Source organism: Balaenoptera physalus (assembly GCF_965194825.1).
Source record: "Balaenoptera physalus genome assembly, chromosome: 16".
Taxonomy (NCBI): Eukaryota; Metazoa; Chordata; class Mammalia; order Artiodactyla; family Balaenopteridae; genus Balaenoptera; species Balaenoptera physalus.
In genome coordinates, this window is record NC_138898.1 from 18,760,024 (window position 1) to 18,772,573 (window position 12,550).

A 12,550-nucleotide genomic window follows, 5' to 3' on the forward strand; every position below is an offset into this window, starting at 1 on the left:
CCCTCTCAGCATTACTTTAGCTAGGTCCCACGATTTTTACTATTTATTATAAATCATAAAATTTGTTGTATTTTCATTTTCATTCAATTAATTTTTTTTTCCCTTGAGACTTTTTCTTTGGCCCATGGATTATCAGATGTGTGTTATTTAATTTCCAAGTATTTGGAGATTGTCCTATAATCTTTCTGTTTTTTATTTCTAGTTTGATTCCATTGTGCTCAGAGAATACACTCTATTATTTCAGTGGGTTTAAATTTGTTAAGTTATGTTTGTGGCCCAGGATATGGTCTCTCTTGGTATATGTTGCATGGGCACTTGAAAAATATGTGTATTGTGCTGTTGTTGGGCAGAGCGCTGCATAAATGTCAACTCAGTCCTGTTAGTTGATAGTGTTGAGTTCTTCTGTATTCTTGCTGATTTTCTGTCTAGTTGTTGAGAGAGGAGTATTGAAGTCTCCAACTATAATTATGGATTTGTGTATTTCTCCTTTCAATTCTATCAGTTTTTGCCTCACGTGTTTTGCAGCTCTGTTGTCTGGTGCATACACATTTATGATATGTCTTCTTGGTGGGTTGACTCTGCTATCAATATATAATGTCCCTGCTTGTGTCTGATAGTTTTTCTTTGCTCTGAAGTGTACTTTATCTGATATTAATATAGCTACTCCTGGTTTCCTTTGTTTAACGTTTGCATGATATAACTTTTTCCATCCTTTTACTTTCAGCCTGCCTATTTGAAATGAGTTTTCTATAGACAGTTTTTAGTCAGGTTATATTTTTTAATGCACCCTGTCTTATAGTTGGTGTATTCAGCCACTTACATTTAATGTAATTATTGATGCATTAAGCCTTAAGTCTGACATTTTGTTTTCTCCATTTTTTTATTCTCTATTTTCTTTTACCTGACTTCTTGTGGGTTACTTGAAACTTTTTTCCAATCCCTATTTTGATTTATCTATGTTGGGTATGTTTTTTTTTTTTTTTTTAAGTTTCTTAGTGGTTTTTCTAGATATTTCATTACATATACATAATATATCACAGTCCACTGGTATCATCATTTTACCAGTTCAAGTGAAATATAGTGTCCTTACTTCTAGTTTTGTCCCTTTATAATATAATTGTCTTAAATATTTCTTCTACATACATTTAGAATCATATCAGACAATGTTATAATTTTTGCTGCAATTCTGAAAAATATAATTTGGAAGATTCAGGAGGATAAGGAACATCTACTGTATTTACCTATATTTTTATTTACTTTGTTCTTCTTCCTGGTGTCCCAAGTTTTCTTCTTTCTGTTGAGAGAAATTCCATTAGCTGTTCTTTTAGGATAGGTCTGCTGGTGACAGTTCTTTTATTTTTCCTTCATCTGAGAATATCTTAATATCCCCTTCATTCCTGAAGGATATTTTCACTGGATATAGGATTCTGGGTTGACAGTTCTTTTCTTTCAGCTCTTGAAAAATGTTGTGCCACTTCCTTCTGGCCTCCCTGCTTTCTGATGAGAAATCTTCTGTCACTCAAGTTGTTTTTCCCTTAGGTAAGGTGTCTTTTCTCTGTTGCTGCTTTCAGGATTTTTTTTTTTCCTTTCTTTAGTTTTCAGAAGCTTAACTGTGATTTTTGTGTGTGTGGATTTCTTTGAGTTTATCCTGTTTGGTGTTTATCATCTTCTTGAATCTGTAGGTTTGTGTCTTTCACCAGATTTGGGGAGTTTTCAGCCATTATTTCCTGAAGTCCTTTTTCCTCCCCTTCCAGAACTCTGATGGTATGAATGTTAAATCTTTTGTTATAGGCCCACTGGTCCCTGAGGTTCTGTTTACTGTTTTTTTTTTTTTTTGGCTGTGCCTCACAGCTTGCGGGGTCATAGTTCCCCGACTGGGGATCGAACCTGGGCCACGGCAATGGAAGTGCCAGGTCCTAACAACTGGACCACCAGGGAATTCCCTGTTTAATTTTTTTTTTAATCTGTTTCTCTCTGTTGGTCACACTGGGTACTTTATATTTTTCTCTCTTGGAGCTCGCTGATTCTTTCTCTTTCTCCTCCATTCGCTGCTGAGCCTGTCCATTGTGTTTTTGTTTTTGTTTGGTCCTGGTTCATTTCATTATTGTATTTTTCAAATCCAAAATTTCCCTTTGGTTCTTCTTTGGATCTCTGTTTCTTTGCTGAGATCTTCTTTTTCTTTGCTGAGATTTTGTGTTATCATTTGTGGCAAGTATGTTCAGAATTCCTCATTGAGGACTGCTTTAAATTCTTATGTCAGATAATTCTAAGATCTCTGTCATTTCAGTGTTAGCGTCTATTGATTGTCTTTTCCCATTCAGTTGGAGATCTTCCTGGTTCTTGATGTGATAAGTGATTTTTGATTGAAACCTGGACATTTGGGGTATTACATTGTGAAACTCGGGATCTTATTTAAAACTTCTGTTGTAACTGATTGCCTCTGACACCTCTGTTGCAGGGGAATGGGGCGGGGTGGGTGGCAGAGTACACCACCTTTTTACTGCCTGGTGGGAGTAGAAGTTAATATTCCCAGTCAGCCCCCGAAGATACCCAAGGCGGGGGTGTTTCTCATTACTGTTGGGCAGGAATGGAAGTTCAGATCTCCACGTGGTCTTTGCTGACACCATGGGTGTTGGGGACCTTATTACCACCTAGCAGGGATAAAAGTCCCAGCTCCCTACTTGGCTTTTTGACACCACCCAGCAGGGGAATGGGGTGCCCTGTTACAGCCTGGCAAAGGTGGAAGTTTAGAGTCCACCTTTAGACTCTAGAGGCCCACTCAGCCTTTGCTGGCATGGATGTGGTGAGCAGAAGTTTTTTCTGTGAGGTTGAGCTGAAGTGTAGCACATCTTGTCTTAACATTTTGTCCATTCCTAGCTTGCCCTTTTCCTAGTCCTTCACTAGAGAGAGCAGGCTTTTGTTGGGGCTTTTTTTGTCTGTACCCTTTGTCATTTCCAGATAACCAGCTTCTTTACCTCCAGATCTAGGATATATAAGGCAAAAAAGAAAACCCAGGAAACTCACCACTGTGTCATCCCATGTGTCCCAAAGTCCCTGGTTGGTCTGCCTTCTCTTCACCTTTCAGAGTTTTCTTAGGTTTGTTTTATATATAATGTTCAGGGGTTTTAGTTGTAAATATTGTGTGGAATAGGGAAATACACATCTTCGCAGAAGCAGAAGTCTATATTGCATTTTACAGATGAGTTTCTAGGGCTTTGCATAAGCAGACCAAAACCTTACTAGGGCCCCAGCACTATTTGACCACATTTTCTCTGGCTTTCAGTGGAGCAAATAAATCTGTTAGAATTTCATGGATTCTGTATCCCAGAGGTTACTGTAGCATTGTCCTCACTTGACTCCATTACTAGAATAATCTTTCTTCTCCTCCTGATCATCAACCAAAAGTTTTCAATTCTCTTCTTTTGGTTCTAGTTTGGAGAGTGATATTTACTTTGGTTTCCATCAGCTCTGATTCCTGTAACAGTAACAATGACATCACTTTCCCAAAGTAAGAAATTATTATTTTTTGAAGATATGTTTCCATATCTCCTTGAGGTTTGCGAAGCAGTGGATTGAAATGAAGCAAATCAGCATGAAGCTTCAGACCCTGGACCTGAAGGAAGTTGGGTTTGGTCTTGACAATTAAAATCTGAGCTCTGCCATTCTGGTAGAAGCTCTGCCTAGCTTCTACAGTTACTTCCTTTGTCTGGAATGTGGGATGTGTTTTCCCATGGAAATAACTTGAGTACCAAAGAAATGAAAATAGTACCTTAAATTCATATGGAACTTTACTCTTTCCAAAGCACTTTTCCCATTTGTTTCAGTTGATCCTCACCTCAGCCATGTGAAGTAAGAGCTTCAGGTGTTATTGCCCTCATTTGAGAGCTGGGGAAATTCAGGCCCAGGAAGTTAAAGGACTTTGCCAGATTCTCACAGCTACTAGATGATAGAGTTCAGACTAGATATTCTGGCTTTTTTTTTTTTTTTTTTTTCTGATCAAATATTCTTTTCATAGTCAAGAGAGTAGGAAGTGTTTTAGCTGTACGTACACACCCCTTCTTCCAGCAGCAACCTCTCTGAAAAGGCAGCCCCCAGACCAACCGCAGGCCAGACCCAGCTCTGAAAGCTGTTCATAGTAAAGTTCACATGCTTAACTTCAGTCTTGGAGAGATCTGGGCACTGAAGTGGGAGTTGTGGCAGAATTGGTAAAATAACTCAAGTTCCCTTATAGTATGGTTAAACTCCTCTGGAACTACTTTTTTTTTTAATTCATTTATGAAAGTAATGCCTGTATTATTTATTTTGCTCTTCAGATCCCTAAAACCTGGGCTGTAGAATATAATCAAAAGCAGAAGGAATGGGGAGTGCCTTCTCCCAAATTTTGAGGTGAACAGATTATAAACAGATTAAGATGGACTTCTAGTCCGTGTGCTAGAATAACCAACGTAGAGGAACAGCCAACATCTGAATCAAGCCTGCCTCCCCCACCCTGGCCCTTGTGCTGAAGACACTGGTTGGGAGTTTCCTTCTCCCAGTTCTGTTCTCGGGCAGATCAACAGGTTAAGGAAGCCCAAAGAGCGTATCATCCATCACTAAGTTAATTCATCTGAATTAAACAGACCTGGGCATAGGAGGGGGCCTGGTCGGTAGATGGGAGAATCTCAGCATTGCAAGGATCCTAACGCATGTCTGCATGGTCTCGATGTTCCATCCCTTCTATGACATCGCTGTGGGGTCATTCCAGGCAGGTGTAGGTGCTTCCAGGAATCCAGGAAGGGAAAGGGGGAATGTGCTGTCTTCCAAGGAAGCCCATTTCATTGTTGGGTGATATTTCCTTATTCTGACCCAGAAATCTGACTCCCAGTTGGTTCCATGGACTCTGTCTAGTTTTCTTCTGGTCCTGCAAAGAGCAGAACTGTTCCTACTTTCCTCTCCGATAAGACTAAAAAGTTTTGAGACCAACTAGCTACCGTAATCTCTGTCTCTTTTCAGGTGAAGGATCCCTAATTCCTCTTTCTTTCTTCGTATCATGTTGTCTCCAGACCCCTTGCTACTCTTGTGCCTTCCAGAGCTCACTGTACTGTTGTCCTCTTCACACGTGGCCGTTGGAGAACCACAGAATGTTAGAGGGACATGTGAGATGATTAGTCTACTCCCTTCCCCCACCCTCTCTGTTTAATACCAGTAGAGCTTTTGATTGGTAAACAGTTGCAGCTAGAGTCAGTGGACATGCCTTCTAAAGCAGTTAGTCAAAAAGTTTACTTGTGTTTGGGATGGTCTAGAGCCTAGAATGGTAAAGGAGATCGTTCTCTATCAAACCTAGTACGCAGGGAGGTTACCATCTCCTTTAACTGAGAGAGTAATAAGTAACGGCCCACCTCTGCCTGGTGTAGTCCTTGTGTCCTAACCAGCAGTCTGTCCTCGCTCTGCAGCACGTCCTACAGCAGGTGCTCTCTGTAAAAGGAGGGTGAGGTCATATGCACAGTGAAGTAGGAAGCAACTCCTGCAGGGAAACTTAATGCCTAAAATGGTCAAATCCCACTATAAGGAAAGTTCAGTGAGGAACTGAACAATGACTCTTTTCTTACGAGTTGAGAGTTCGAGGGGTCTCTGAACTCAAATAGTGATATTTGAATGTAGATGGAGTACTTCCACGCTTACAAAGCACGTTTCCCCTTCAGTTAGGCGTTGTTCTTATCCCCATTCTAGACGGGGGAAGCTCAAATCGTTTTAATGAGCTGCAAAAAAAAAAAGTCATACTCGTCAAGAGCAGTGTCTGCCTGCTCACATCTTTTTCTAGATCCTGCAGTCTTTCCATTATAAAATCCTTGAATTTTGTGTTAATGACATCTGATGTGTATCTACTTTCTACGTGAAATTGATGAAGGTAGTAGGATGCTTGATTTTTCTGCAAAATGAAAACTGCCGTGGGATTTTTTTTAACTGCGCCTTCATGCGTCCTGTTACCTCTACACAAAGAGGTCTTATGTTCTCCTCCTGGCGGACTCCTGTGTCCTTCAATCTGAAGCTCAAAAGTCACCTCTCCGATGTCTTTCCCCTACCTGATTTGGCCCTGCAGAGTTGGTGGCCCTTTGTGGTTTTCCCACTGTGTTCAGGAGCACTCATCACACTGCATGGCCGGTGTTTCCTTTACGTCTCTTGTGATGGCCAGAAGGTGGGCTCTAGAAGGATGAGGACTCCAGCCGTCCCATTGTCAGAGCTCCTGAACCCAGCACAGTTCCTGGCAAGCAAATGTAGGAAGGCAGCTCATCGCCGCTCTGTTGGCCCCGGGGTCTTGTAAGGGCTTAGGGGAAATTCCCTGGGTCTGCGGGTCTGTGCTGCCGCCCCACTGCCTCCACCCACACCCAGACCAAAGAGGGGAGGCAGCCGGGCCTGGAGGAGCAGCGACAGGCAAGGGGGATCTGCTGTTCTCTGATCAGGAAACAGCCCTGCATCCTCGGCGGAGAAGTGCCACGCGGGAAGCTAAGTTACCCTTAGTGACTGACAGTGCATCTGATTCAGCCAGGTGTGTCTTCAGCCACCGGAGGCAATACAGCGCAGTGGCTAGAGCTCCTCGTCTGGGGTCAGGCCTTCTAGGTTTGAATTCCATCTTCACCACTTAATAACTATATGTAGTATTAGATAAGATTATCAACCTCTCATTCTACAATTTCCTTCTGTCTAAAAATGGTCATTTAGCCATTTAGAATGAATGAATGAAAAACGCGCATGAAGTACTCGGTATAGTATCTGGCCATTTATTTACCTGTAGACTTTTGTTGTTATTGCTGCTGTTTTCCACTGTGTCATGAAGCTATCCTTAGAGAACACACTTCAGTTGAAAGATAGAAATGCTGAAGGATCCTCCAGCAGTTGGGCCTGTACGTGGGTATCTCCTCGGTACCGGCTGCCGTATGTCGGGCATTTGCTTTGTGCCAGCGTTTGGTTAAACACTTTGCATAATCAACTCATTTGTGCCCCACGATCACCCGTAAAGTACTATTATCTCCATTTTGCAAATGAAGAAATGAGCTTGAGAGAGGTCGAAACAACTTGCCCAAGGCCAGAGAGCAGTGGCCTGTCAGACTGCAAACACAGGCGTGCTCAAGATGGAGAAACGGCAGGTTGGAACTAATCCGTTGCCCTTGCTTTGACAGTCTTACTTGTCAGCACTCTCTGGGACCCTGCACTTGGGAATGATTGATTCATACTTCTTCTGAGATGAATATTTCTTTCAGATTGATTCGCAGAGGCAGAAACTAGGATACTACATGTTCACCTGCAGACTTCAGAGGCAGGGCTTTCCATGTGCTCCCTGCGATACCGGTCTGTCACACTCACATTAAATTGGTTATGTGACCACAAGATGATGACATCTTTTTCACTTCGGCTGCTGCTAAGCCAGGTCTTCTCCTTTCTGTCAGTGATAGAGAGGGGACCTGCCATCCAGAGAGGGCAGGAGACAGAAAGGCACTTACGGCTTCCAGAATCTTTGCTTACTTGAGGGTTTGCCTAAGGCCAACAGAAACTGTTAGGGAGGGTGGAAAGGAAGCCCGGATGGCGGGTGTGCCTGCCTCGCACCAAGCCCGGAGCTACCCCTGTGGATTCGGTGCCCACGGCAGCCGCACATCCCTCGTAATAAGGAGCCGTGGTAGCCCTGGCGCCAGACCCCACATCTCATAGGCTGTACAGCATTTCTCAGTCTAGAAGTGTCTATGATTACAACTTTCAGCATTCTAAGGGTCTTCATGGGTACTCTAAGAATACCCAAAAATGTTCTCTATGGCAGGAAGGATGGAAGCCATGGTTGTTGGGTTTTGCTTGCTTTTTAACTACCTAAATAGTGGGAAAGGCTGCTTTGGCATATTTAAGTGTCACTTCAGAATGGTGCAGTAGATCAGCTTGAAGTTTCTTCTCTTCACTGAGAAGAAGAGACACTTCTTCTATTCTTCTTCACACTATTACATGGGCAAAGAAGAGAGATTAAGCTAGTGTTCTCCAATTCTAAATATGTTGCACTCTCTAAATCAGATTTTCAGCCGGGACTCTCTTTTTGTTCTTTTTTGGGCAGCTCAGTGGTTACAGTATAGGTTCTCATCAGACTGCTGTGTTCGAAACCCAGCTCTGCCCCTTGGTAGCCATGTGACCTTGGCAGGTTACAGAACTTTCTAGGGCTTGTTTTCTGCCTCTCTAAAATAAGGATAGTAATACTTTCTACCTGGGGAAGCAGTGCTGATGACCAAAGGAGATAAGCCGTGTAAAGGGTTTTGCACAGCAACACGTAGTTCTCGGTAACGTCAGCTATTACCACCATTCTAGTAAGAAAGAAATGCATTCAGAAAATGAACCCCTGCCCCTCTGCCTTTCTCAGGTCCTTCCCCGCTATTAGGGGCCTAAGAGAGTGGTTTGAATTTTAACTATTGCCAGTCATAGGTGTCTGTCCATCCCTCCTGAACCGAGGTACTGCTCTCCTGGGCTGTGTCCCAGTTTTCTGTAAAGGACCAGACAGTAAATATCTTAGGCCTGGGGGCCAGTAGAGTCACATCTTCTTCATCTCCTTCTGTTTCTCCCCCTCCTGCTCCTCCCTTCCTTCCTCCTCCTCCTCTTCTTCTTCCCTTTAAAAACCATTCTTAGCTTAAGGGCCACACAAAAACAATCTACAGGCTGCAGATTGCTGACCCTTATTCTGACAGAACCTGACCCTGTGCTCCACCATGGCCGGAAGTCATGAATCCTGGGGTTATTCTCGCCTATCATTCAGGTCAAAAGACGCAAGTCAGAACAACAATAAGAGGGCTTCCCTGGTGGCGCAGTGGTTAAGAATCCGCCTGCCAATGCAGGGGACACGGGTTCGAGCCCTGGTCCGGGAAGATCCCACGTGCCGTGGAGCCACTAAGCCCGTGTGCCACAACTACTGAGCCCATGTGCCGCAACTCTTGGAGCCCGCGTGCCTAGAACCCGTGCTCCGCAACAAGAGAAGCCACCGCAATGAGAATTCCGCTCACTGCAACGAAAAGTAGCCCCTGCTCGCCGCAACTAGAGAAAGCCATGCACAGCAACGAAGAACCAAAGCAGCCAAAAATAAATAAATAAAATAAATAAGTTTGTAAAAAAATAAATAAAAAGTAAAGTTAGTTTTTAAAAAAGAAAAAAGAAAAACAATAAGATAGGTGGGAAAATGGGTGAAATACGTGAAGGGGATTAAGAAGTACAGACTTTCAGTTATAAAATAAATAAGTCACGGGGATGTGATGTACCGCATCGGGAATGTAGTCAGTAATATTAGAATAACTTTGTGTGGTGACAGATAGAAAGTACACCCATGGTGGTGATCATTTCTTAATGTATAAAGATATCGAATCACTGTTTTACACCTGAAACTAATACGATGTCGCAAGTCAACTTTACTTCAGTAAAAAAAAAAAAAATAAGTTTTTATGTTCAAAATGGAGTAAGTTGAAGACTCGCACTGTCTCTTCGCCCACATCCAAACTCCCACATGCTTTGTGTATAAGGAGCATTTGAAGTTCCATTCCTGAGACCAAGAAAGGCTTCATAAAGGAATCCATTAGAGCCAGGTTGACATATACTCCAACTTGGATAAGCTCTGTGCCTGTGATATTACTTCAGATTCTGAGCCTCAGATCATGATTTTAATTTTAAATTCCTGGAGGTTTGTGCCATCAGGTCTCCTGTCTGGAGCAGTCATGTTTTAGGAAAATAGCGTCTATTGCTGTGAAGTAAATGAAGCATAATGAGCATGAGCATGACAGTTTTTCACAGCAAAAATCCAAAAATGCAGGCACATGCTTTGTGAAATGACAGTATTAGACTGCAAGTGATGATAGTAAAGCAAATATTTAATTCTCAACTAAAATAGTGCGTGTAAAATGTAGTTGCCAGGGGAGCATGCCAGTTCATCATTCTTAAAGCTAATTCTCTACGGGCAGAATCATTCCACACAATTCCAGGGGGAAAAATGCTTGTTTTAAATAAACTGCTTTCTGGCTCTTTTAAGACTGTGCATAAATAAGCTTTATTCATCAGGGACCATCTTGATCTTTGAGATGTTCTTGGGCAGGGGATGTCTCTTGTGCATCTTTACTCCTTCTGTGTAGGGACTGGGTTTCTGAGTTGGTTTCTTCAGAGCTGCAGTTTTGCTGATGGCATGACTTCATTTATCCCTAGGAGAGTTCCAGTGATGGAGGTGATGGCATTTTTGGTGAAAAGAAGGATGACAGCCGGGCAGGTGAGACTGTGTCCTTCTGAAGGCAAAGAAAAGTAAGGTCCCTGTTTGTAGTTATCCTGGAGTTCATGTGTAATAAAAAAGAAAAAAATGCTGTTTTTTAAGGAGGCTCTTTTTAAAAGCCAATTAAGTTGACCTTCATCAAACTCTGCGGGAGTCACACAGGGAGCGTTAATGTGGCTCTGGCCAGCTTTCTCCACCTGGCACTGAATTCAACAGTGAAATAAAGTCAGGATGGAGTCTGAGAGATAAAAAGGAATCGTGGTTTCAGTGATTTTTTTTTTTTCTTTTGAGAAAAGTTAGGGGTATTTGGTTTGTTCTTTTGTTTGTTTGTTTTTCTGAATTCAAACTTAACGGAGGCTTTGATGTTTGGAAGGCCCAGCTACACAAAAGCCTGTAGTTCTAAATGGAGACGGCCACAGAGCGTCCACTTAAGCCGATGCCTTAGAGCAAGGCCCTTGAGTCAGTTCTGCCCCCACAGACAGGCCCATTTGTACTGGAGAGAGCGCAGAACCCACCACACCTAAAGCTGCTTCTAAAGTGCAGTTGCAGCCTTTCCAGCTGTGCCTAGCTTCCGAGCCGATTGTTGAACAGCAGCTACTTGCATTAAGGTTACTGAGTCAGCTTTAGTTTTCTTTAAATGAAGGGAAAGAACAACTACCAAAAAACCCAGTTGCCTTTGTTTTAGTTCTGTTTGTAAATACTAATATCCTCACTGATGTTTGAAGCCCAGGATGGCTCCGACCCAGACAAATCACCCTGGCCAGTTTCGTCTGCACTCACAGCTCGTCTCCGACGCCTGGTCACCATTTACCAGCGCTGTAACCGCAAGGAGCTCTGCCGGCCTGAAATCCTGGGACCAGGAAACCAGGGATACTGGGTCCAGGAAGAGATGTTCCGGAGATCCTCAGAGATGGATCTCATCAACAAGGAAGCCCAAAAGAGGTAAAAAGCCAGTGACCAAAAGGGCGTGCTGAGCTGCCCACAGGGTAAAGGTGACAAAGGGAACCCAACAGCTGGAGGGCAGGTGTGTCCAGTGTTCTCATATGGAGTCAGGTTGTCTCTAGAGTGAATTAAATCCAGCCTCCGACTGCAGTGGTGTTTTCGTGCTGACTGGGGAGTCTGGTGATATCTAGGACACCCTCTGTTCACAGTTCCTAGACTTGTGTGATTTTCCAACCTTACCCTCTTCCCTAAGTTAGACCCCAGTCTCTGGGGATGTGCTTTAAACACCACACTAGCATGTATCAGATCATATTCTTTCAGCAGCAAAGTGAATAGTGTGCTTTGAAGTTGTCTTATTGTAGCCAACAGTCCTTATCAAGCCTTTGAGAACAATAAGTACCATAAAATGCCAGCCCAGAAGGAAGGAGTTACTTGCCCATCTGAGAGTTAAGGTAAAAATGTCTGCCTAAGGCCAGCACAGGCTAAGAATGATGCCATGAGAGCAAATCAACAAAGCTGCTGTTCTTTGAGTCTTTATATCTCTCCATCCTTTTGATGTAACATCCAGTGAATTAAAAGAATACCACATAGTGAATTCAATTATTGATACTTCTGTATACTCCTGGCTTTATGAAATTTGGTAGTTCAGGGAGTAGATTTCTCCCATCTAGCTCCAAAGAGAGAACCAGAGCCCCTTCTTCCCTGCTTCTCACTCTTCCACTGACCCTCTCACCCGACTCCTAGCTGACTGCCTCTGGGGGTGGCGAGTACCGTGCCCAAGAGCCCCTGGTAAAGACTACAGTGTTATATAATAATCTATTTTCCTGAAGTCATTATCTTAATCCTGCAGGATATAAAATCTAGAGAACCTTCATGTCCTAGGAAAGATTATCGTTGTGGGCAACCTGCCTACGTAAGACCAGGAAGAAAGCCAGTGTGAGATGGGAGTCAGGGAGGTGGGTGGCTGAGGTAGTCTCCTCCCAGCTCTGGACCAGTTTCTCCATCTGTAAAATGAAGGAAGTGAATTTAATGGTTTGAAAGGTCCCTCCAGGATTCTGTGATTCTCTGTTGTCGTACAGCAGAATGTTTAAGCATATAGAGTACTTTTAAATTAAAATCTTTATCTCCCACAAGAGGAAATGAACTAGGTAATTTGTAAAATTAATGAATCAAGGGGACATCCCTGGTAGTCCAGTGGTTAGGACTCCGTGCTTCCACTGCAAGGGGCGCAGTTTCAATCCCTGGTCCGGGAACTAAGATCCCGCTGCGCAGGATGGCCAAAAAATGCTGCACAGTACGGCCAAAAATAATAATGATAATAAAATAAAATTGATGAATTAAGATCTCAAGTACGCACAC

At 43.0% G+C, this 12,550-nt stretch overlaps 1 protein-coding gene across 1 annotated transcript in view; it reads left to right on the forward strand.

Moving 5' to 3' along the window:
• The window catches only part of CHD6 (chromodomain helicase DNA binding protein 6), a 208,287-nt gene that overhangs the window by 176,215 nt on the left and 19,522 nt on the right, over positions 1-12,550 (forward strand). Inside the window, exons 28-29 of the mRNA XM_082430010.1 lie at positions 10,189-10,249; positions 10,975-11,191. Coding sequence (XP_082286136.1) covers positions 10,189-10,249; positions 10,975-11,191 — 278 coding nt within the window. The remainder of the gene's footprint in view (positions 1-10,188; positions 10,250-10,974; positions 11,192-12,550) is intronic.